The sequence below is a fragment of the Eleutherodactylus coqui genome, chromosome 1 (genome assembly GCF_035609145.1).
Source record: "Eleutherodactylus coqui strain aEleCoq1 chromosome 1, aEleCoq1.hap1, whole genome shotgun sequence".
NCBI lineage: Eukaryota > Metazoa > Chordata > Amphibia > Anura > Eleutherodactylidae > Eleutherodactylus > Eleutherodactylus coqui.
In genome coordinates, this window is record NC_089837.1 from 363,448,363 (window position 1) to 363,470,942 (window position 22,580).

The following is a 22,580-nucleotide window of genomic DNA, read 5'->3' on the forward strand; positions in this document are numbered from 1 at the left end:
GGCTCGGCGTGAAAACCGAGCCGATATACGTTCGTGGGAATGCAGCCTTAACTTGATTAATAGTGCAAAGTAGAACAAAGGAATGTGCATTGTTCCAATCACAGGAAATGGCACCCTAAGTTACATCTTTTATTACAGTAAAAAAGTAGCAAATTATTACAAAAGTTTTTAGTACTAGAGATGAGCGAGTATACTCGCTAAGGCACTACTCGCTCAAGTAATGTGCCTTAGCCGAGTATCTCCCCGCTCGTCCCTAAAGATTCGGGGGCCGCCGTGGCTGACAGGCGAGTTGCGCAGCGGGGAGCAGGAGAGAGCGGGGGGGGGGGGGGGCAGGTAGAGAGAGATCTTCCCTCCGTTGCTCCCCGCCCCCTGCCGGCCCCCGAATCTTTAAGGAAGAGCGGGGAGATACTCGGCTAAGGCACATTACTCGAGCGAGTAGTGCCTTAGCGAGTATACTCGCTCATCTCTATTTAGTACTGATGAGTGAATACATTAAGTGCATTGATAAGAGTAGAGAATGCTGATGGTGACTAAATATGGTCTCCAGACAACGCTGAAGCCCCCACTGACAAAGCTACGCCGCTTTTACGAACTTCGGACTAAACTGTATTAATCCCTGAATAACAAGTGTAGCACAATTAATCTTAATACTTTCACACCCCTAATTGTAATGACCCATATGTCGCTTTTACTACCAGTGAGTGCCATAAAGATGAAACCCGCACATTTACACAATTCTCAATGTGGTTGTTTTTACTGTTTTCCATTCCACCATGATAATACATGAAATAATGCAATTTAATAAAAACCTCTCTTTGCTGTTGTATTGCATTATTTTCAACACTTTTATCAATTAGAAAACATCTTTGCACCCGTTTCTAAACTTATTACAAAGGCCTGATTTCTGTGCACATAAAGCTAGATATATGCTAGTCTAAACTGGGAGTTGCACCTGCTCGACTTGGGCGCAATTCGCAGTGGATATCAGTCCATGTGGACACAGCATATTCACCTGCTTTGGCATGTTCTATTTCTCGTCTGTGAAATTAGAACACAAACCTGTTAAAACGTAGAGCTGTTGCAGTGTGTACAATATTTGGAAACCTCTTGTGCCATCAGAGTACACCTCAGCCATGCTTGGACAACCCTTAATTACATGCTTTATTTGCTTTAGAAACCAGATTTTCAAATACTGTTATAAACTTTGAATTTAATGGAGAGGGGCTTCCCATTTCTGAATTTCATCTATTTGTCCAGAATAGAAAGCAGCTAGATACAAAATTCACCCCCCCTGCGCACAAGGACACCGTATATCGGCTCGGCGTGAAAACCGAGCCGATATACGGTCATCTGAATCCACCCTTCTACTTTATTCTCCTGTTGCTTGAAGGTGCTGGGTTGTCTGACACCAAGAATGTGACCACTGCAGCCAGTGACTGGTGATTAGCTGCAGTGCTCACGTGCCCCTTTGTCAGGGCATCATCACTGCTGCAGTTGGAAGTGGAGAGCAGTGGAGGACTGGGCATCGGCTTAACAGGAACAGCAGGAGATCGGGTGAGCGGAGAGTAATTTTTTTTCTTTTTAATGCGTTTCCAGCACCCAAGCTTCAATAAATAGTTTTTTTTCCCAAGTAACCCCGTTAAGTACCCTAAAGCATTCTTGGAAGGAACAGCCATCAATTAGTGATTGCCCAGTAAAGTTGTATTCATACATACCTATGGAGTTCCAGTGTGCTGCACTGTCAAAAATGTTTTGCTGTGATTTACTAAGGTTGCACAGTGCAGTTTTTGCACGAGAAACTTGTGTTTTTCTTTTTTTTTCTTTCTAACCAAAATCCCTAGTAAATCTCTAATATATGTATTTTTTCCATATAGCTTCACTTTAAAATAGCAGCTCCCTCAAACTGTCTTACAAAGTTATTATAACCTTATTAAATGGAAATGTAATTTGGTGGAAGCGTATATTACACTACACCTCAAGGAGAGTGCATTTGTAAAGATTTTTGATACATAATTACTTTTGTGCTTTACCATCTTATCTTCCTTTGACTGCCAGGATAAAGGCTCGATATATGGTCAATGCAAAACAGGTGTTTTCCAGGAAAATCTATGTTGTGAGCCCATTGTGTAACCTTATTTAATCAGTAGGCTGGTTGGAGAGAGTCTTTAAACCTTGATTAAGAAAAGACATGCTAAGTAATAGATTAATGCAGCACAGATGCCTCTGGTGAGCCAGATCCGCTTCCCAGAGTCCATTTAGTGAAGGCTCCAGAGGAAGATTCTAATGGATAAAAGAATTAGTGGAAGCTGAACAAAATGAACTTTTCTTTAGCTCAATCGCTTTCAATAAAATGGATGTTACAGGTCGCAATAGTCCTAGTTAACAGATGCATTTTATTTTTTAACCTCTGGGAATTTTTGACACATGCAATGATTTGGTTTTTTGCCAAGAACACATCAAAGTCGCTTTATCTTTGGGATTTAAGCATCTGGATAGGGAACTATTCAGCTTTTATTGCCTAAACAGTGTTTTTTACTGCCCTTTTTGTTGATCTGACCAAAATGTGTATAAAACATACAAATACCTAATGTTTGACATTTAACCCCATCCTGCTGCAGCCCTTTTTGTGAGGTGTTTTTGTTTTGTTTTTTGGCTTTTTTTTTATCCTCCCTGTTTTCATAAAAATCATTTTTACTGTTCTTGGTAACATAGTTATCAACTATGTGAGGGCTTGTTTTTTGTAAAGTGTCCTGTAGTTTCTATTGGTACTATTTTTGGAGTACGTATGACTTTTTTATTAATTTTTTATTCAGTGTTTTCTTGTAGACAAGGTGACCAAAAAAAGCACCATTTTGGCATTGTATGCTTTTTTTTTTCTGATGGCGTCCACCATGCAACATTAATAATGTGATATATTTTAATTACTTGAGCTTTTATGGATGCAGCAATTCCAACTTAATTTTTCTTTAATTTTTTTGATGGGACGGTTGGGAAAGGAGAGCTTAAGCGATTTCTTATGTTTTAAAAAAATCTTTTTTTACTTATTGTGATATTGCATTATACGTCTTAATAGACAATCATTCATGACTGCACTAGGGCCTTCAGAGGGCCCATGTCTGCCATGACACCTGGACGGCACCACATAATCTCATCGTGGGGCAGCATTTGGGACATCACAATCCCAGTTGCTACATTTAAATACTGCTGTCAGAATTGACAGCATGATTTAAAGGGTTAACATAACAACTGTTGAGTTTTCTCCAATTGCAGCTGTTACGAGCCGGTGTCAGCAATCATCGATAGTCGTCGCCTGCTCCATACAGTGATACGTGCCGTACATGTAGGGTGCATTCAGGAAGGGGTTAAACAGTAAAACTGAAAAAATACATAAAAGTAAAATTCTGTACAAATCTTCCTTGTAGCTGCTTGCTCCTGCCTTTGGCCAGGAAAGCAAGGAGAATGACCTGAAGTTCTGCATTTCACCAGTACTATATGCAGAGCGCATACAGGGATGTCTGTGAGGTGCTGCTTCTGCCAATAGCTGCTGGGCACTGAGTGATGTCGGTGAAGGAGCCCTTATGTTGGCAACGTCCGTTGTATGGCCCAGTAACAAGCAGCAGTTATTGCCTGTGGTGATCTATAGCATACAGAGCGCCTTCTAAACTTGAATTTGGAAAACCAGAGGGAAAGAATTAAAATTTGCTTTGTGTTTCAGTCTGAAATCAAAAGTTTTAAAGGGAGATATTTAATACAAATGTGAACGACTTTTTGTGTTCTGACATAACATTAGCTCCAGTGTAGGAGGGAGAATGTATACCTGCAGAACAACTTTTCGGGTTGGCACGTTCTGGCTATGAGTATCCTCAGATCAGTGTTGCTACATATGAGAGATTGCTCCTAGAGCACTATTTTTTTTCTTCACTTTGACACACTGCAACACAAGTTATTTATTGCACATTTCTCTAATGATGAGGGCATGGAAAAACAAATGCACTGCAGACATTGATGTATTTCTTTACCCAGACTTGGTAAGTAGATAATCACAAATTTGTAATTGTCAACTTTTTACTGCTGTGTAATTAATCCATAATTTCCTTTTGGGTATGATTGAATTATACTTGCCACATATCTGTCAATGCCAAATTCTTTATTCTAAGAGTCATTATCATAAATCAGTGTATTCTGCATCAAAGTATGAGGACCTCATCCAATTAAAAAATATTCGAGGGATCAGCAGCTTAGCCTTTATCATGGTGACAACTTTAAGGCACAAACTAACTGGTTTAGAAAAGAATACATGTTAAGCTTTGTTTGGGCTACTTATGGCTAAATAGAGATTCTATTTACAGCTATTTAAAGGGACACTTTGCCAATGCAGCACTAGTACTAGAATGCTTGGCAGTTTCTTGGCTTGCTCTGCCCCTGTTGTGTAGGTCTGTGTTCCGTAGAAGAGGGCTGGGCACATAAAATGCAGGTAGCCAGTGTCCTGAGTATTCCGAAGGCATTTATTGTCATGGTTGATGTCTATAAAGTTACTGCTTGGCTAGTAAAAGAATCACTCTGCTCCTACAGTAGTTTTATAGAAAATTTGCAGTAATTTGTCCATTCCAGTTTTAATGTAATTTTGGGAAAAATGATTGACAGAGCATGGAGATCCGCATCAAAAAGATGCACATTTTAGAATTCATGTGGAATTTTTCCATTGTGAATTCTGTCGTGTGAACATACCATAATTCAAGAGTATATACTGTATTTTTCGCATCTTGTAGAGCAAATTTGCTGAAAATTAAGGTTGCGGCGCAAACTCACTATTGTGTGGACAAAAGCGCAATCTTTTACTAGTTCTCTCCCACCTGCACTGCCAACCCTTACGTACCGCTGATTGGTGGTGAAGGCCGGTGGGAACTGCTGCTGCTCCCCCGCCTCCACCAACCTGCTTCTTCCCTTTCTTGGCTCGCACACGATCACCACTGTCACGGAGCTCTGTCGCCCGGTTCTATCCCCTGCCTGTCCCTGGGTGAGTTTTAAAACCTTTTTTTTCCCCCATTTTCCGCCTCTAAAACATGGGTGCGTCTCATCAGCTGGTGCGTCTTATAGAGCGAAAAATACATACTGAGGACATAGGAAGGTCATTTTATTTTGGCATTGGGAAGTCTATCTATACACATTATGATAGGACTGGGCCTTTTGTATAAATGGCTGATTGTGGGAATAACCCTTTAAAATAATGTGTTGGGAAATGAAGGTTATGTTGGTCGTGTATGTGTTTTTTTTTTTTTCACATTTCTCATATTGATTGTCTAATTTTACTCTTTCATTTCAGAAAGCCATTGCGTATCTCTTTCCCTCTGGGTTATTTGATAAAAGGGCCCGGCCACTTATGAAGGTAATGTCCTATAAATAAACAATAATTGTATGTGTATATTTAGTATATTTTCTGCTATGAGTTGACATGCTGTGGATTTAACATCCGTACCAAATGTCAAATTTGCTGCGGATTTCTCACAGAATTTTTCCGCACCATGTGGATGAGATTTGTTAAAGGGGTTGTCCCGGTGTAAGCTTTTCATGCTATATCTGCAGGACTGGCCATCAATAGCACTAGGCAATGCGATTTCTGTGTCTAAGAAAAGTTTTTGTTCCTGTTAGCTAATTGTAAAATATAATGGAAAATAACTTTCATTTCGAAAAAAAGTTTCCTTTTGTGATCAGGACATCATGTATAATCATGAACCTGCGCTGTACATATAATAGTCAGCAATGTGACAATCAAAGTTTTGGCTCAATGACTGTTACTAAGCATTTGTTTGTTATCCAAATGATGCGACAATACCACCGGTTTTTTTTTGCCTAGTGTAGTAGATCAACAAGCGTCTGCAGCCTAGGAACCCCACCGATCAGCTGCCCATTGAGCCAGTGTGTTTGTGCACTGAGCTGATTTCCTCAGGAAGCAGACAGCTCTGTTCTCACTGCAGTGGCCAGTCTTGGTATTTCAGGCAAAGTTCTCAATAGCAAGCCTGACCACTGCAGTGAGAACGGAGTTGTCTGCTTCGTGCTGAAATCAGCTCAGTGCATGAACGTATAAGCCTATTGAACAGTTAATCAGCTGGGGTCCCAGGCAGCAGACCTCTGCCAATCTATTGATGACCTATCCTAAGGATAGGCCATTGATAGTTTACAACTGGAAAACCCCTTTAATCTCATTCACATGACTTGTACTGTAAATGCCTCAGATACGTCTGAATAGAAAATCCACAACATTTGGACTACATGTGAACATACTATAAGACCCCATTTACACTGACAGATGGTCGCTCAAATGACAGTTTGAGCGACAGTTTTGAGCGATCATCTTTGCATAGTCTATAGTAGCTAAGTAGCTACTTAAGAGCTATGCAGGTGGAGTGGGACACCGCCGCTGTCGCTCAGCGAACATCACAGCTGTATTGTTCTCCCCGATTACAGCTGGTAGTTCACAGCGGGACACAAGCTGAAAGAATCTTATCAGCGCTGCCGACTGATAACGGCCTGCACTGCTGATAAGAGTTCATCGCTTAATTCAAGAAAACTAGAATTGAACGAGGAACAACTCATGGGCAAAAACTGCACAATGTCGTTCATTTAGACCCAACGATTCTTGCTCAAAAGACTGCTTTGAGCGAATTTTGAGCGAGAACTGTTGGGTCTAAATGGGCCTTTAGGCTCTTATGTAAATTCAACTGAATAAATATTTGCAGATCACATAAAAACATTTACACTTTTTATATACTGTGCTCCCCACCAAAGCTTTTGCATTTCAACATTTTATTAATAATGAGATGAGCTAATGAGAAAACTAACATGCACATGTGACTATAGCCTGATTTGTATGGTGTACATCCCCTATAAGAAGTGTTGTATATTTATTCCAAGGGTCTTAGAGTTTACTGGGCTTCTGAACTATCAGTAGGCAATGTGGACATTTTTTCTTTGCTTTTAATTTAGGATTTCTCTGTACATCATCAATATGAAAAACGTTCTTAAGGGGGCAGTTATTACCCATCTATAAACCGCTGCAACACTAACTATCATTCATGAACAAAACTCATACTGATAATTTAAGCCCAGTCTTCAGCTTACTTTCCTGCTTTATATTCTCTTTGTTTTCCCCTTTACAGCACCCTGATGTGATATTTCCAAAACAAATGGGTAAGTGATTCTGATATTCAAATGACCATTAGGTGTAGTGATGAGCGAGCATACTCGCTAAGGGCAATTGCTCGAGCGAGCATTGCCCTTAGCGAGTACCTGCCCGCTCAAGAGAAAAGGTTCGGCTGCCGGCGGCGGAGGAGAGCGGGGAGGAACGGAGGGGAGATCCCTCCTGCTCACTGCCGCAACTCACCTGTCACCTGCGCTGGCGGCTGAACCTTCTCTGCTCGATCGAGCAATTGTCCTTAGCGAGTGTGCTCGCTCATCTCTAATTAGGTGTGTGGGTTTTTTTTTTTTTGGTTTTTTTTAATGCAGCTTTTTGTTCTTCATTTCTTTCATTTTCAGTTCATTTCCTACAAACAACATATTTATTACTAACTTTTTGATAACTTTCTGATGGCTTGTTTTTTGCGGAACGAGTTGTATTTTTCAATGGTACAAATTAATGTACCATGTAAGCAGGTATTGTTTCTACACTGTACACACTCCAGCAAAAATGCCATAACTTTATTTTATGGGTCAGAACGATTGCGACAATACTTAAATGTATGTAGTTTTTATTTTGCTGTGCTACCTTAAAAAAATAAAATATCTTCAGGGAAAAACTAAAATTTCTGTTGCCATCTTCTGACAGTCATAATTTTTTAAAATATTTTTCCTTTGACATAGTTCTCTGAGGGCTTGTTTTTTGCGAGAGCTCTTGTAGTTTTATTGGTGCCATTGTGGAGTACATATGATTGTGTGTTGTGTGGGGGTTTTTTTTGTTTTTTTTTGGGGTCGCTCTATCTTTTTTTTTAACCCACTTGGAGAGCGGGGTGACCAAAAGAGTACAATTCTTGCGTGTTTCTTTTTTCCGACAACGTTTGCTATGCGGGATAAGTAATGCATTACTTTGATAGATCTAAGTTTTATGGACGCAGCGGTACTAAATATGTTTTTTCTGTTTTTATTAATTATAAATATTATTTTTACATTTTTGTTACTCTTTTTCTAAATAAGAAAACTTTTTTCAAATGATTTTAACCCTTTCCAATCCACTGTCTGACCTCTGAAGACATTATGATTTAAGGCTGTACAGCTCCGATGTTGGAAGACATCTGTCTGGGTTTTCTTACCGTATATTGCCAGCCTCTCTGCTGTCGGAGCCTATCCACCGTGTCATCTCATGCAGTACTTGCTTTAGCCAGCAGATAGCACCATTGTATAACAGCAGAAAAAGAGTAAGACCACTAGGAAAACCAGGATACAAATTGGATTGGAAAGGGTTAACTTTTTTTATTTTTTTGTTTTCTATTTTTTTTTTAATTTTTCCAAAAGGATCTTGAACTTGCGATTCTCTGATTGGTCCTGCAGAATGATGTAATACTATAGTATTGCACTGTACTACGATCTGACAGGCAGTTTATTAAATCACGCCACATGCATGGCTTGATGGGCAATCTGCACTGGCAGCCATAACTGAATGGCACCTCCACATCTCATCGTGGGGGCGGGCATTTGGGACCCCCGGACTTTGATCGGGGCATTTAAGTGTTGCTATCAGAATTTACAGTAGCATTTAAAATGGTTAACATTCACGACTGTTGCCTGCGGTTTCATCTGTGAGAAATACCTGCATTGTGTGGAGATGAACCTGCTCTCTATCCTTCTCCATACAAACACTGTATGCCCAGGACGTAACTGTACATCCTGCAGCATTATGGGGTTAAGCGCCCAGCAATTGTCCCGTTTAAAAGGCCCCTTATTCTCCTTCGTACTGTACTATAGCAGCACTGTACTTCAGCAGGGTATGGGTCTTTAAAAACTGCATTTATGGTTGTACTTTTAATGTATATTTTGGGGGGGGACTCCTGATTAAGGCCTCTAATAATGCAACTATATACAGACTCTCCTCGCAGGCATCTCTCTCTCTCTCATAAAATTCTAAAACTGATAAATTAAACAGGTATGGTTACATAGTGAAGTTAAAATAAGCCAATTCCTCTAGTCGCTCCAGTAGTAAACAAGACAAGTCCAAGAGATTTTTAATTGGTACTAAAAGTTGAGAGGACCCTTTTTCTGTCAGTAGCCCACCACTGTCTGCGGCTTGCATATAATTGGTATAGTAAGGCTATGACGTCCTTGTTTAGATATAAGATGGCAAACTAGTCTTGTAAATAACCCAATTAACACCTTTGTTTAATAGATGTCTTGAAGTATGCGTTTTTTTTTTCTCCCCTGACAGCAATTCAGTGGGGAGAAGACAAGCGTCCGTTCCACTTTCTATTTTACACTGGCAAGCAAGGGTTTTACTCATTACTGCATGTGAGTATCCTGTGTTGTATGATAAATTATGTGAACTGCAAGCCAAAGCTTTAAATTACACCAGGGACTCCATCAAATAGACACCAGGCCTTTCCTTTTTACATCCAAGACAATAAATAAATAGTTTTTAAAAGCTTATTGGGAGAGATTTCATGGCGATATTGGCGAGGGAATTCCCCGACGTTCCTCAGTTTGTTCATTATTCAGTGTGCTAGGCTACATGTGTTTGAGCTTAGGTCAAACCAGTCTTGCATACATAGCTTGTTGCATATCCTCCTACATTGAATATATTCCATATTTTGGACCTGACTATAAGATGCGCTCCAGGTTTAGAAAGCAGAAAATGGCAAGGAAATAATTTATACAGATTAAGGCCTCATGTCCACTGGGTAAATGGAATGGCGGATTCCACGGCGGAAATTTTGCCCCTAGGGAATCATTGCCATCTGCGGGTCCATTAAATTGATTTTTGCACCCGCGGATGGCATTTTAAAGGAATTGCGTTTTTCATGCGCGGGAGTAAAAATGCGGCATGCTCCATTTGCCGCGGAATCCGCGCGGATCGGCAACATTGCTATCACATTTAAGCAATGTGTGCGGATATCTGCATGTAAAAAAAATGCCATTTAAAGCAAATCCGCTGCAGAAATCCGCGGCAGATTCTCCGCGGATTGTATTTTTTGAGTGGACATGAGGCCTTAAGCTTTATATGCTATGCACCTGCACAGCTCTGCTGCAAACGCACTACATTCACATAGCTCTGCTGCTTGCACACACTATACACACCACTGCTTTACGCGCCTCCCACATTGATTTTCTTTAATGGTAAATACTCCCTGCACAAAAGATTAGTACCTGAGACGTCTGTCTTTTACTACAAGGCAGGACTGGTGACGTCATGAAAGGTCATGCTGCTTATTCTAGCAACTTTCATCTTTCCTTTTGTTTGTCAGTGCCCCATGACTACCTTATATACTGAAGTCAGGAGCTGTACCACAGAAGAGGTGTATTTCGCTGCTGTCGGCTTTCTACTGAACCGTTCAGCTACCTCTCCTGTCCGGATCTTAAAGTTAGAGGGAAAACTTTGCATTATGTATCTCTGCATGGTTCTCACTTATGCACAGTCTGTCAGGACATTATGGGAGCTGTCAGGGGAGTCTGGCCCTAAAAGACTCCCATGACTCTGGACGAGAAGATGCAGGCACTTTTTAGCAAGGCATTTCTTGCTAAAAAAAAGTGCATCTTCTATTCCAAAAACTACTGTAATTACTTTTCATTCACTGAAACATAAAGGGGTACGTTTATCAACATATACAGTATTTGTGGGTCTTTTATCAAGGTGTGACTTGGCATTGTGTCTTTAACTACACCTGAGTCAACAGGGTGTGTACTTAATTGACACCTGGTTTGCATTGTGTTTCAGTACTAATAATTCATGCACATTATGTAAATTTGGCCTACAACCATCTGCATATAATGCTGCATGGGTCACAAACAGTTTACCAGCCTGTGAGCTGACTATTGCTGTGTATGGCAGTGAGTGCACTGCGCATGACTACATATCTCACGCACGCTGTCGTGTGCAGTGTGACTTTTTTTTTTAATTCTTCGCTCTGTCTTATAGTGGAGTTGCGTATCCATCGTTGCCCATATGCAATGTATCGTGTATGGACCGCATTGCATCACGACCCACAGAAAAAATAGGGCTCTCGTTGTGTGATACGGTCTTTTTCATGCGCATATTTACACAGTGGTTACACGCTAATGTGAACAGATCAATTAAAGTCCATGTACTTTCATTCACTGCGTATCATGCGGCTGTGCATCACGTGCATAAAATCCACCAAAATCGCGGTCGCGAGAATAAGCCCTAACTCCACTTGACATGCTCATTCTTTATTAGGATTTGTTTCATTTTTTTTTTTTTTTATATGTCTGCTGATTTGGAACTTGCTTTAGGGGTATATTAAGCAAATTATTTTCCATTTACCATATACAATCTATATGGATAAACTATTAACAATCCCAATCCTGCTACTCTCCTAGAGGCACCATTAGGATGCCTTTTTCCAAGGACGGGATAGGTAAGTGACAGGCACACTGGTTATAACAATATATGTCTGCTTTATATCTGTGAAGTAGTTTATAAAAACTTGCATTTTATTAGTAATGGCACACTTAGAGGACTACAGGAATTAGTGCTCTCTAGTCTAACCCCACGCACCCCACCCTCTGGCTACTGATAGATATTTGTCTGCCTATGGACAGTAATAACTAGTCCAAAATAATTCTTAACGCTACCAAATATAGCCAAAAAATAGTGCCTTATTCTGCCATGCATGTAGCAAAGTCTACATTTTGGTTCACTGCAAATTTGTTCTCATTAACCCCTTTGTGACACACAGCTATATACGTCCTAACTGCAAATACATCATGCAGTTAGGATGTATATAGCCATCCACTGCATATTCTGTTGAACCCACTCCATACACAGCAAGTATCATCTGTCTCTGACAGCCTTATATGTGCCGGCAATAACTGCAACCATAGAAAACTCTGATTGTAACTATTTTTAAATGCCACTGTTTTGTTCTGCAAGTGGCATTTAAATGTCTCAATCAGTACATAGATGTTGAGAATAGCCCCCACCACAATACGATTGCGGGGGTGCCATCTGGGGGTCATGGTCATCCTGGAGACTTCTGGAAGACCCATGGGTAGCATGAACGTTTACCTATTAAAGACATGCCTGTTAAAATATAGTATAATGCAATAGCATAGTATTGCATTATACTACCGTGTTTCCCCGATAGTAAGACACCCCCGATTGTAAGACGTATCGGGGGTGTCGGCCAATGTAAGCCGTACCCCGAAAGTAAGACATACCGTAGAAAAAAAAAATCATTACTCACCTCCCCCGGCGTTCTGTCGCGCTCCGGCAGGATGTCGCTCGCTCCTCGTCCCCGGCGCAGCATTGCTTTCTGAATGCGGGGGCTTGAAATCCCCGCCTCCAGAAAGCTAATACACACGCCGTCAGCCAGTTACAGAATGGCTGTGATTGGCTGAAGGCGCACGTGGCTTCAGCCAATCACACTATTCAATGACAGCATTGAATGGCTGTGATTGGCTGAAGGCGCACGTGGCTTCAGCCAATCACACCCATTCAATGATGTCATTGAATAGTGTGATTGGCTGAAGCCACGTGCGCCTTCAGCCAATCACAGCCATTCTGTAACTGGCTGACGGCGTGTGTATTAGCTTTCTGGAGGCGGGGATTTCAAGCCCCCGCATTCAGAAAGCAATGCTGCGCTGGGGACGAGGAGCGAGCGACATCCTGCCGGAGCGCGACAGAACGCCGGGGGAGGTGAGTAATGATTTTTTTTAATTATAAGACATACCCCGAAAGTAAGACATAGTCGGGCTTTTGGGGATAAAAAGAAAGTAAGACACTGTCTTACTTTCGGGGAAACACGGTATATAAGCGAGCAAACAATCAAACTAATAAAAAAAAAAAGAAAAAGTAAAAAAAATAATTTTCAATCATTTTAAGAATATTAGGAGTTAAAAAATCCCCTTTCACTGTTGTTGCATCAACAAAATAAAATGAAACAAAAAAAAAATCTAAAAATTGGTTTAGCTGAAATAGTAAAAATCCATTAAAAAAACAAACACTTTTTTAAACTCGCATGATTAACTGCATCAAAAAAAACCCTGCAATGGCAGAATTGCACTTTTTTGGTCAACCTGTCTCCAAGGACAAATAAAATTAAAAGTCTTGAAAAAGTCGTATGTTCCATCAAATGGTATAAATAGAAACTGCGAATCACAAGCCCTCCCGCAACCCTATCAACTGAAAAATTAAAATTAATGGGTTCAAATAATGGCGACCGAAAGCAATCCTTTTATATAAAGAAGAAAAACTGCATAAATTTGGTAGCTATGTACACCATGAACATCGTAAAAATAAACCACCCTAAAATGGTTCAATTGTGGGGGGTTATCTCCACTTCGCCCCACTTATAAATTTAAAAAAAAAAAATACATTATTTATGGTATTTTAGATGATACCGTTGAAAAATCCAACTTGTCCCGCAAAAAAAAAAATGCTTGTGTAATCTAAAAAATCAAAAAGCTATAATTTTTTGAAAGTGAGGATACCAGAACCATAGAATGTGAGCTGGACTGAGGCGCATCAATGACCCTTGGTCATGAAAGGCTTAATATGAGCTGAAATGTCGCATTGTTAAATGCATGGGTGAATAATGAACTGCTTTGTAGTACTGTTTTTTTTTTTAAACTAGTTATTATAGTTTTGTGATCAGGTACTGCACCGCTGGCACACTGTCATTTGATATTTGGACACAGCGCTACTTTTCTTCTGCATATTTGCACAGTAATATGGAGACAGCTATGACTAGTAAGTGGGGCTAGGCCTCAGCTCAGGAATAATAATGAATGAGAAAATACAACTTTGACAAACCTCTGCACAGATGCATAAAGCATACCGATCCCAGAGAGGACAGCATAAAGGTAGTGGTTGTGAGAGAGGCAAGACATGCTTGCATCACTCAAGGAGATTTTCTAACACGTTGAAACATCTTAGCGTGATGAATGCAGTTTCAGGAATTTTATATTCAACTTTCTAAAATGATTTTGACATCTGCCCAAAAAATGGATGGTGGAATGGTTACCGGTTTTAGTTATACTCTAGAGTTTTAAACTTTTTATTATATTAGTGTTACTACACATATTTACAGAAGGGGGCATGTCAGAATACTTTTAAACAGAAGTTGCAAATTTCTGTGCAAGCCCCACTTGCACAAACATTTTCGTCATTCTGCACTGGCCCCGACACTTTTTAAAAAAAAATGGGCAATGCTTCATAGGACGGGGCGTGTCCACCCTCAACCAACAGCTTTGCGTATCATTTACACCAAAAACTGGTGTCAATTATGCCAGAAATGTAAGTCTGGTCAGGACTGGGCATATATTTCTGTGAAGGGGTAAGTAGCTGCCGACATGCACCTAATACATGGAGAAGCATGTTCCTCTTTATTAGGTGCATTGTGTCGGGGAAAATTGTACTCGGACAGGTGTTGGATGCATGCTGAGCACCATAATGCCAGGAGTTCAAGAACATGACGCTGCAGTCTCTGACTTCTCTGCAGCGGTCACTTGACTTCCTGTGACAGCTGCTGTTACAACAAATACTACAGCATTCGATCCCAGCCGTGGAGGAGGGCTAAGTACAGCTTATTATTGTTTATTATTTTACCAGAGGGGGCGCTGTTAAAGGAATGTTGCCAGGTAACCAGACAACCCCTTTAAGTGAATTTATGCATAATGCACTTTATGATTTTATTTTGAAACGTTTAAATCTTTTACAGGGGCCACTTGCTAAATCACTTTTCAGCAAATCCATAATAAAATACTCTTTTATCCTCCTGTTGACTTTATCTAACTGAAATTCACCTGTTTGGTGTCTTCCCCTTCCCAGGTTTCAATAACTTCCTATATCATGATTCCTCTCTCTGTAGACTCTCAGGGCTCCTTCACAATTATATTTCAAGCCCTTCCCTGAAAATCACTGTAGGGGTTGCCAGCATTCAATGGGGCCGCCAGCAGCAGCCGGAGCCCCATTGACAGCTATACTGCATGGACCTGCATTCACGCTTGTTTGTGCACGTCCGTGGGTGCGCGGTTTTGTGCGCACCTATGTACGGCACACGCTCGTGTGAATGCACCCTCGGGCTGTATCAAAGACTTACATTTCCAATCGGCAACAGCTATAACCTCCAATGGATGTCAAAGTTGGCCATCAGGTTTTTGATATTTGACTGTGTTGAATGACTGCCAAAAATCAATAGAACCTATCCAAAGCCAAGCGATGAAATGTGGATCAATAAAGGGGGTTGTTTGAGAAACCACTAAAATCTTGTCCAGCAGTTTGTAGTATTTCCTATTACGACTGCTGGGCGGCCCATGACAGTTTTTAGTAGACCTCTTATTGTTGCAGTTGACACGTATAGCATCTTCTATGCCGACTCCTGAAGGTGCACTGCTTCTGCACCTTCAATAGCTGTCAGACAAGCAGGTATTTCTCCTGATTCCTCACACCACATGAGCACTTGCTTCAGCTGAGTGTTCATGTATTTCGTTGAGAAAGCCACAGCTAGACAACATTAGTAGAGGTAATCTCCAGGGGGAACAAAAAAGAATCATGCGTTGAAATGTTCTAGTCCCCATCTTTCTTGTCCTTGGATGGCTCCAGTATACTTTCAGTAGTCATGTGTCCCCACTGAAATTGTAAGGTTTGTATGACTAAAGACTAATGTGTATGGAGACCTTAAGAGTCTTAGGACAATCTTGCCCCATTGTAATGGGCAGCTCAGCCGTGGCTTAATCTGTGCTGTTCAGTTAAATGAAATTTTAGCAGAGCTCCGTACGTCAGGATCTTATGCGTTTGCGACACATAATTAAACCAACTTCACAATAAAAACACAAGACACCATTTTTGGAGATTAAAGGCTGCATTATTAAAGGATTCAGTTGGGGAGTTTTTCTCCCATAAACCAATCTCCTCAATCACCATGTAGTAATTCACATACCAATACTTGGTCACCATGACACAAGTAACCATATAACTTATAAAAGCCTCATCATCCCAACTCCAGCTCTATACCATCATCAACTTTGTAATAACTTAAATGAGGACTTGGCCCTACCAACTCAAGTCTCCATCCCAACCAATCAATACCACCAAAACCAGCCTCTTAATCGAATACCGCGACGGAGTAAACCATAGGAGAGGGAGAGTGGCGGGAGAGCTTTAACTTGTATTCTTTTAACTGCTGTTGTATCACTGATCTCCAGGGTTCTTATAAAACTACTCCCTCCCTCTTTTTTTACAGCCAGCCAATCAGAGCTTGTCACTACGCCAGCAATTCTGCTCTTTTTTTTCCCCCTTTATTTCTGTGCTGGCCAATCAGATACAGTCGTCGTGCCAGCTGTTACCGGGACAGATAATCGGGTATCTTCTAGGGATGATCTCATGTGACCCTGAAATGAACTCAAGTACAAGGTGAAATGCCTAACCCATATTACTGAGGGTATATATATTATACTTACCATTAAATGCCCAAATCACATCGCGCTTTTCTGCCTAATAGTCATCAAGCTTTAAAAAACTGAATTTTCAGGGTTCTTTTGCCTTCAGATTTTGAGAACCTCCAATCCATGCCTAGTGCTTAAAACCATTCTTCAATTTTTTATATTGCTAAAACGGCAAAGATGTGGGAAAAAATGGTAATTCTGTTCCATGCAGTCAGTTGATGTCTGAACACTATAGTGCAGCAGTCTAAACCCCTGTACATCTATGGCCACCTGCAGATGGGCGGAAATTCCGCCCTTGGAAGCTGCCATAGGATTGCGTTAGCAAATGCAATCCTAGGCAGATGGCCACGGTTTGTCCGCGCGAAATCTCGCGCGGCAAACAAACCGCGGCATGCTCTATTTCTGTGACTGCCCGGCCGCCGGTCCCGTCTGCACATGGGCCGGCTGTCCGGCAAGCCGGCACATCAAACAGCTGGAGCCGTGGGTGCGGGTGAGTACGCGCCGCTCTCTGCAGGTGCTCGGGTCAGGTCCCGCAGCGAGAATTCTCGCAGCCGGATCCGACCCGCCCGTCTGCAGGCGGCCTATAGGTAGACTTTACTACTTGTATACAGTGTGCTATTGTTTACTTGTGGGCTCAAAAGGCGACCCCTGTGAATTTGACTTCCTCATGGCTGCCCTTCAAGGGCGTTGACTGGCTCCTTGTAGCAGGAGTGATATTCTGTAAGCTAATTCTAGAAGAGCCGATTTCCATCAATCTGATTGGTTTAAATTTCCACTTGCACACAACGTACTACCTAGAGGTGATTAATATCTGCCCGCTCTTGGGCAAATGTTGTTGTGCATTAACCTTGGCTTTTATACGTTGTAAGATAAAATAGGTTATTGTGGTGAAGTCCTAATTAGAATACAGAGGATTATATATATTTTTTTCCTTCTCATTGTCCTTTGCAAACTTTTTTCTAAAGTCATTTGTATTTTTGACCCCGCTTCGTGGATCTGGTAATGCCTATTATTTATTATCCTAAGCATCTCTGGGGTTTTGCTACTTTTTATGTGTCCTATTTAATGGTCTGGGGTTAACTGCTGTATGTAACGCCATAGAAGGCAAACGGTTAACCAAGTGTCGTGCGGAATCCCTTAAGCACGTGAGTGTGGTGTTCTGCTGAAGCCACCTCTTGTCAAGGATCCATACATGGAAAATAATTGGTCACCGGCATTTTACATATAATTATGTACTTATGAGAATAGCCGTGTGCTATATTTGAGTATATAGAAGGTCTGTACCTCTTCCCTTACTGGACACACAAATGTATATATAATATGTTTTTTAATGTAAGTTCTGTTGTTATCGTTGACCTTGAGCAAATGAGTTTTTGTGCCCTGGCAGAAATGAAAGGGGTGATAAATGCAGAGTGTGGCTTTGCTGAGTAATGGAGCCGCAGCACACTTTCCACAGAGGTTTTCTCTCCTGCTCAGCCTCCGGCAGCCGCAGGACCCCTGCTGTTCATTTAAATAGGTATGTCAAATCTGCCTGGAGATGCCGCCGGTTTGATCTGTGGTAATATTTGTGAAGGTTCCATATGGACTTGAGCCCCCCGCAGTGCTAAGAAATAATGTACAACGCTTCATGGTGCAGACGCAAATTTCCTCTGAAAAAGGATGCAGTGCTGCGTTTTAGCTGTCGGAGTGGATGATGGAGAGGACGCGCTAGGCCTGTCAACTCGTTACACGGATGGGTTGCACGCAGCGAGGCTGTGGAAAATCTGTGCCTTTTAACTTTTCTACTTAATCACGGTTGTAGCATTGCCTTTAGACTGTATGCTACATTAATTCTCTTCCTGCCTTCCGCTTCTCATCCCAAGTTTCATAGGGAAAAAAATAGAAAAAGTCTAGCATGCAGGTCTTGTCGAGGCCTTATCAAACAGCTGTCATCCCACAAGCCATTTGCATTTGTTTTGGCTGAAACAGAGCAACCCAAGGGCAAGATGTGTTTGTTGCATTCCATCATAATAAAGAAATTACACATTTTGGAAGGAATGAAGCTTTTATTTGTAGTGCTTGTGCTTCAGAACCGTTTAACCCTAACACCTCTATCGTCATAGACCACGCCATACTGAAAGCTTTAAAGTACTTCAGGCATTTAACCTGCTAGGATTTGTGATATTGGATCATAGTTGCAATCAAAAAAGGATTTTTTTTTTCAAACAAACTTTGTCATATATAAGTATATATGTGGGTGTGTATACATACATATGTTTGTTTATATATAAAGTGTGACATGTGTCTTCTAGACAACCCATTTTTAAAGTGAAATGAAGCCAGCGTGGTGATTATGGTCCGGTTTCTTTTACCATCGGTAAAGTTACTGTAGCGGAAATGTAGCATTGCGCAGTAGACCTTTAAACTAATGGCAATACATGGACAGTTTAGGCCTGCTGGAGTAGGAGCTGCCCTTATAGAGTGACTCTCAATTCTGGCAAATAGAAAGGGGGTTTGGAACTGCCCTTTGATGCCCATATGCCCTGACATGGCATGACACATTGTCGTAATGACTATCCCCAAATTCACTCTCTCATAAACTCAGAAAGCTGAAGTTCAAGGAAAGATCTTCACGCTGGTATGTGGGGGTTTCGGTTTTCCGCACCTTCTTTTTTGTATTATATAGTGAAGTTCTGCCATTTTCTGGTATATATTTTGCTTAGAAATTCTTCACCATTTTGAAGACTTTTGTTTGCTGCTTCTGAATGGTCTCTTGTTTGTTTTCTGACAACCCTACGAAAGCCTCCAGGATTCCCAGCACTTAAATCTTTTCTACGTGAGGGAATTCACCAGTGTTAATCGGTAAATGGTATATGTTAGCACAGGAAGAGATTGCTATGTATGTATGGCCACTGATTCGATTCATGGAGTAGGAAGCCGTGTGGGACCACAAGGCTGGGTTCCCACGGGACAGAAATTCCACGGAAATCTCGTGGTTTAGCCGCATCAGAAAAACGCTTCACGGGATAAGCGCTGCTTCAAAACACGTGCAGTTTGCCATGGGTTTTGGAGCATTTTGGCCGCCGGCATTCCGTTGCGGCTTTCTCTCTCCGAAGAGAGGAGAGAGGCCTCAACGGGAAAAAAAAAAATTTACATGCTGCAGCTGTCAACTCCACGTCGCAGTACCTGGCTCAGCGCAGCTTTGCCACGATGGATTGGCCGCCCTGTGTGGACGAGATTTTTGCAAAATCGCAGCAACAGGGCTGGCTAATCCCGGGATTAGGAGCCGTAGGTGGATTTGCTGCACAGAAATTCCGCACAGAATTTCCGTGGCAAATCTGTCCCGTGTGAACCCAGCCTAAGGGATGTTTTGCATTGTAGATGGCCTGTCTGGTGTATTTCTATGGCATACTCTGTGGATGCAATTTTCTGTGTAAATTCTCTGGATATTTCATGCTGGCACTATTTGGTGAAGAATACTGTATGGGTACTGTGATGAGGTACTACATTTGCAAAGTGCACTATTGTGTGGGTGGTTGTTGCTGTTTGCAGTTTAATCGTTCACAACCCTCAGCGACCCTAAAGGCGAGCTCCTTCCATGTTTTTAGGTGTTGCACTGCTTCTTTCAGTTGTGTGATATCCATGCCAGTATCAGCCACCGTGTTCTTTGGCAGCCCCGTCGTCTTTTGCCAATGATCTGTCAAAGGATTAGAGATTTTTCTAGCAACTCTGCTTGCATTACATAAATACGTGAGTCTGAGTCTGGTCATCTCTTTCCCTCCAGTGATATGTCGGGTCTTATGCAATTCAGGACTTCTTGGTTAATCTTGCCGTCATGGGCATACGCAGCAGCTTTCGCCAGCATCACAGTGCAAATGCATCAATCCTCCTACTATCAGCTTTTTTTTCAAAGTCCAGCTTTCACACCCATACATGGCTATGGGGAAAAACGGTGGTTTGCAGTATCCTACATTTAGTTGCTGTACCGATTTATCCCTACTTTTCCAGATTTTGTCCATGTTTAGCATCGCGCTTCACCTCAATGCTATTCTACTTTTAACTCTGGCATTGATTCTCCAGAACCAAGGAAGATGAAGGCGTGCACGCATTTTATGGCCTTATCGCTTTTTTCTACAGTCATCATAATTTTAGTGGCCTTTTAAATTCAGGTAGAGGCCCTTTTTTCACTTTCAGTTCTACATATCGGCTGCTTCAGACCTGCTTCTGTTTCTGCAAGCAGAGTTGTGTCATCCGCATAACAGAGATTGTTTCTTCCATCTATTCTCACCCCAATTTCCAATTTGTCTAGGTCCATTTTATTAATGATCATTTCCGCATATAGCTTAAACAAGAGAGGTGAGAGGATGTAGCCCTGTCGGACACCTTTGCCGATCCCAAACCAATGTGTGCCCCCATACTATGTTCTTACAGTAGCTGCTTGATTGGTATAAAGTGATTTTATTAGCTTGACTAGTTGTGCCGATACGCCCAGCTTTTGTAGGGACTGCCATCGCTTGTCATGTTTGACCCAGTCAAAGGCTTTGATGTAGTTGAAGCACATGTAGATATCCTTGACCTTTTTCCATGGTCCATTGCAGGTTTGCAATATGGTCATGGGTGCTGCAACCTCGCTGGGATCCTGCCTGTGCATCCCGGAGTGCCACTTCAACTACTGACCTCCAGTCTTTCCTGTATGATTTTGAGAAGGATTTTGCTTTCATGTGGAATGAGACTATTATTTATTAGTTGGAGCTATTCCGAGGGTTGTCGCCTTTCTTCATCCCTCTGACAAAGAGAGATCTTTTCTAGTCCTATGGCCATGGCGTGGATTTCCATACTGCCTGGAATAGCGCTGTGATGCTGTTCACTGGTACTGGCAGAAATAGCTCTTCCTGTATGTTATCTATACCTGGCACTTTATTTTCATCTAACTGTATCGTCATAACGTTGTCAAACTCCATAATAGGGGTCTCCGAAGGCTCCAGAGGCTCCACCTTACACAATGGTTCAGGTACATGGTTGCAGGCATATAGTTCGTCTGTGTATTTTCAGGAGATGTCTTATTATACTTGTCTAGCAGACGCAGTCCATGTCCCTCCTGCTGCCTTTTTGGAGTCCCGCAGTCCTCAGCCGCTCATACAACATCACTTCCTAGTTACGGGATTCATAAATCCTGCTTCCAGGAAGCGATGGCTGTGATTTGGTTCTTCGACCGTTGTTCAGCCAATCACAGCCATCTCATTGGTTCATCGTCCACTGCATGGATTGCAGCAGACGATGAACCAATGTGACGGCTGTGATTGACTGAGCAGCAGTCGAAGAACCAACCACAGCTGTCGCATTTGGAGGCAGGATTTATGGATAGGCTGAGGCGCAACCAGCCAATTCATATATCCCGCCTCCACAACGCGACAGCTGTTGATTCATTGGCTGAGCAGCGGTCGGAGAACTACTCAATGCAGTGCTCGATGAACCAATGCGATGGCAGTGATTGGTTAATTGTGAACTGCGTTGATTGTCTGACCAGCGGTCCAATAACCAAGCACAGCCATCTCTTCCTGGAGGCAGGATTTATGAATCCTGTAACCAGGAAGTACTGTTGTAAGAGTGGCCGAGGACTGCGGAGCTCTGGAGATCAGTGGGAGGAACCTAGACTGCAACTGCTATGTAATATATTCCTTTTTTTATGTAGTGTAACTAGGGCTTCTTTTCGTGGTAGGGCTTAGAATTCAAGCCTCCAAAAACAATCCTGAAAAATCAGGCTAGGGCAAGCATGGTATCAATTCTGGACTTGTAAGGAATATGTGGCCAGTTTACTTGTTGTAGACCAGCTGTTGGCAGTGTACTGTTTGATTCAGGGCCAGTGTTGTATAGGTCTGTCCTTTTTCTCTTTTCGGCTCTCCTAGATGAATTATTATTTTTACCCAACAGGGTAAAAATAATAATTCATAATTATATAACGGAGGCGTTTCTAGAAAGAGGTTCTAGAGCAGGGT

At 41.7% G+C, this 22,580-nt stretch overlaps 1 protein-coding gene across 1 annotated transcript in view; it reads left to right on the forward strand.

The window, feature by feature from the left end:
• Positions 1-22,580, forward strand: part of MRPS9 (mitochondrial ribosomal protein S9) — a 79,184-nt gene that overhangs the window by 28,243 nt on the left and 28,361 nt on the right. The window contains exons 3-5 of the mRNA XM_066577825.1: positions 5,324-5,386; positions 7,158-7,188; positions 9,413-9,492. Of these exons, the coding sequence (XP_066433922.1) occupies positions 5,324-5,386; positions 7,158-7,188; positions 9,413-9,492 (174 nt within the window). The remainder of the gene's footprint in view (positions 1-5,323; positions 5,387-7,157; positions 7,189-9,412; positions 9,493-22,580) is intronic.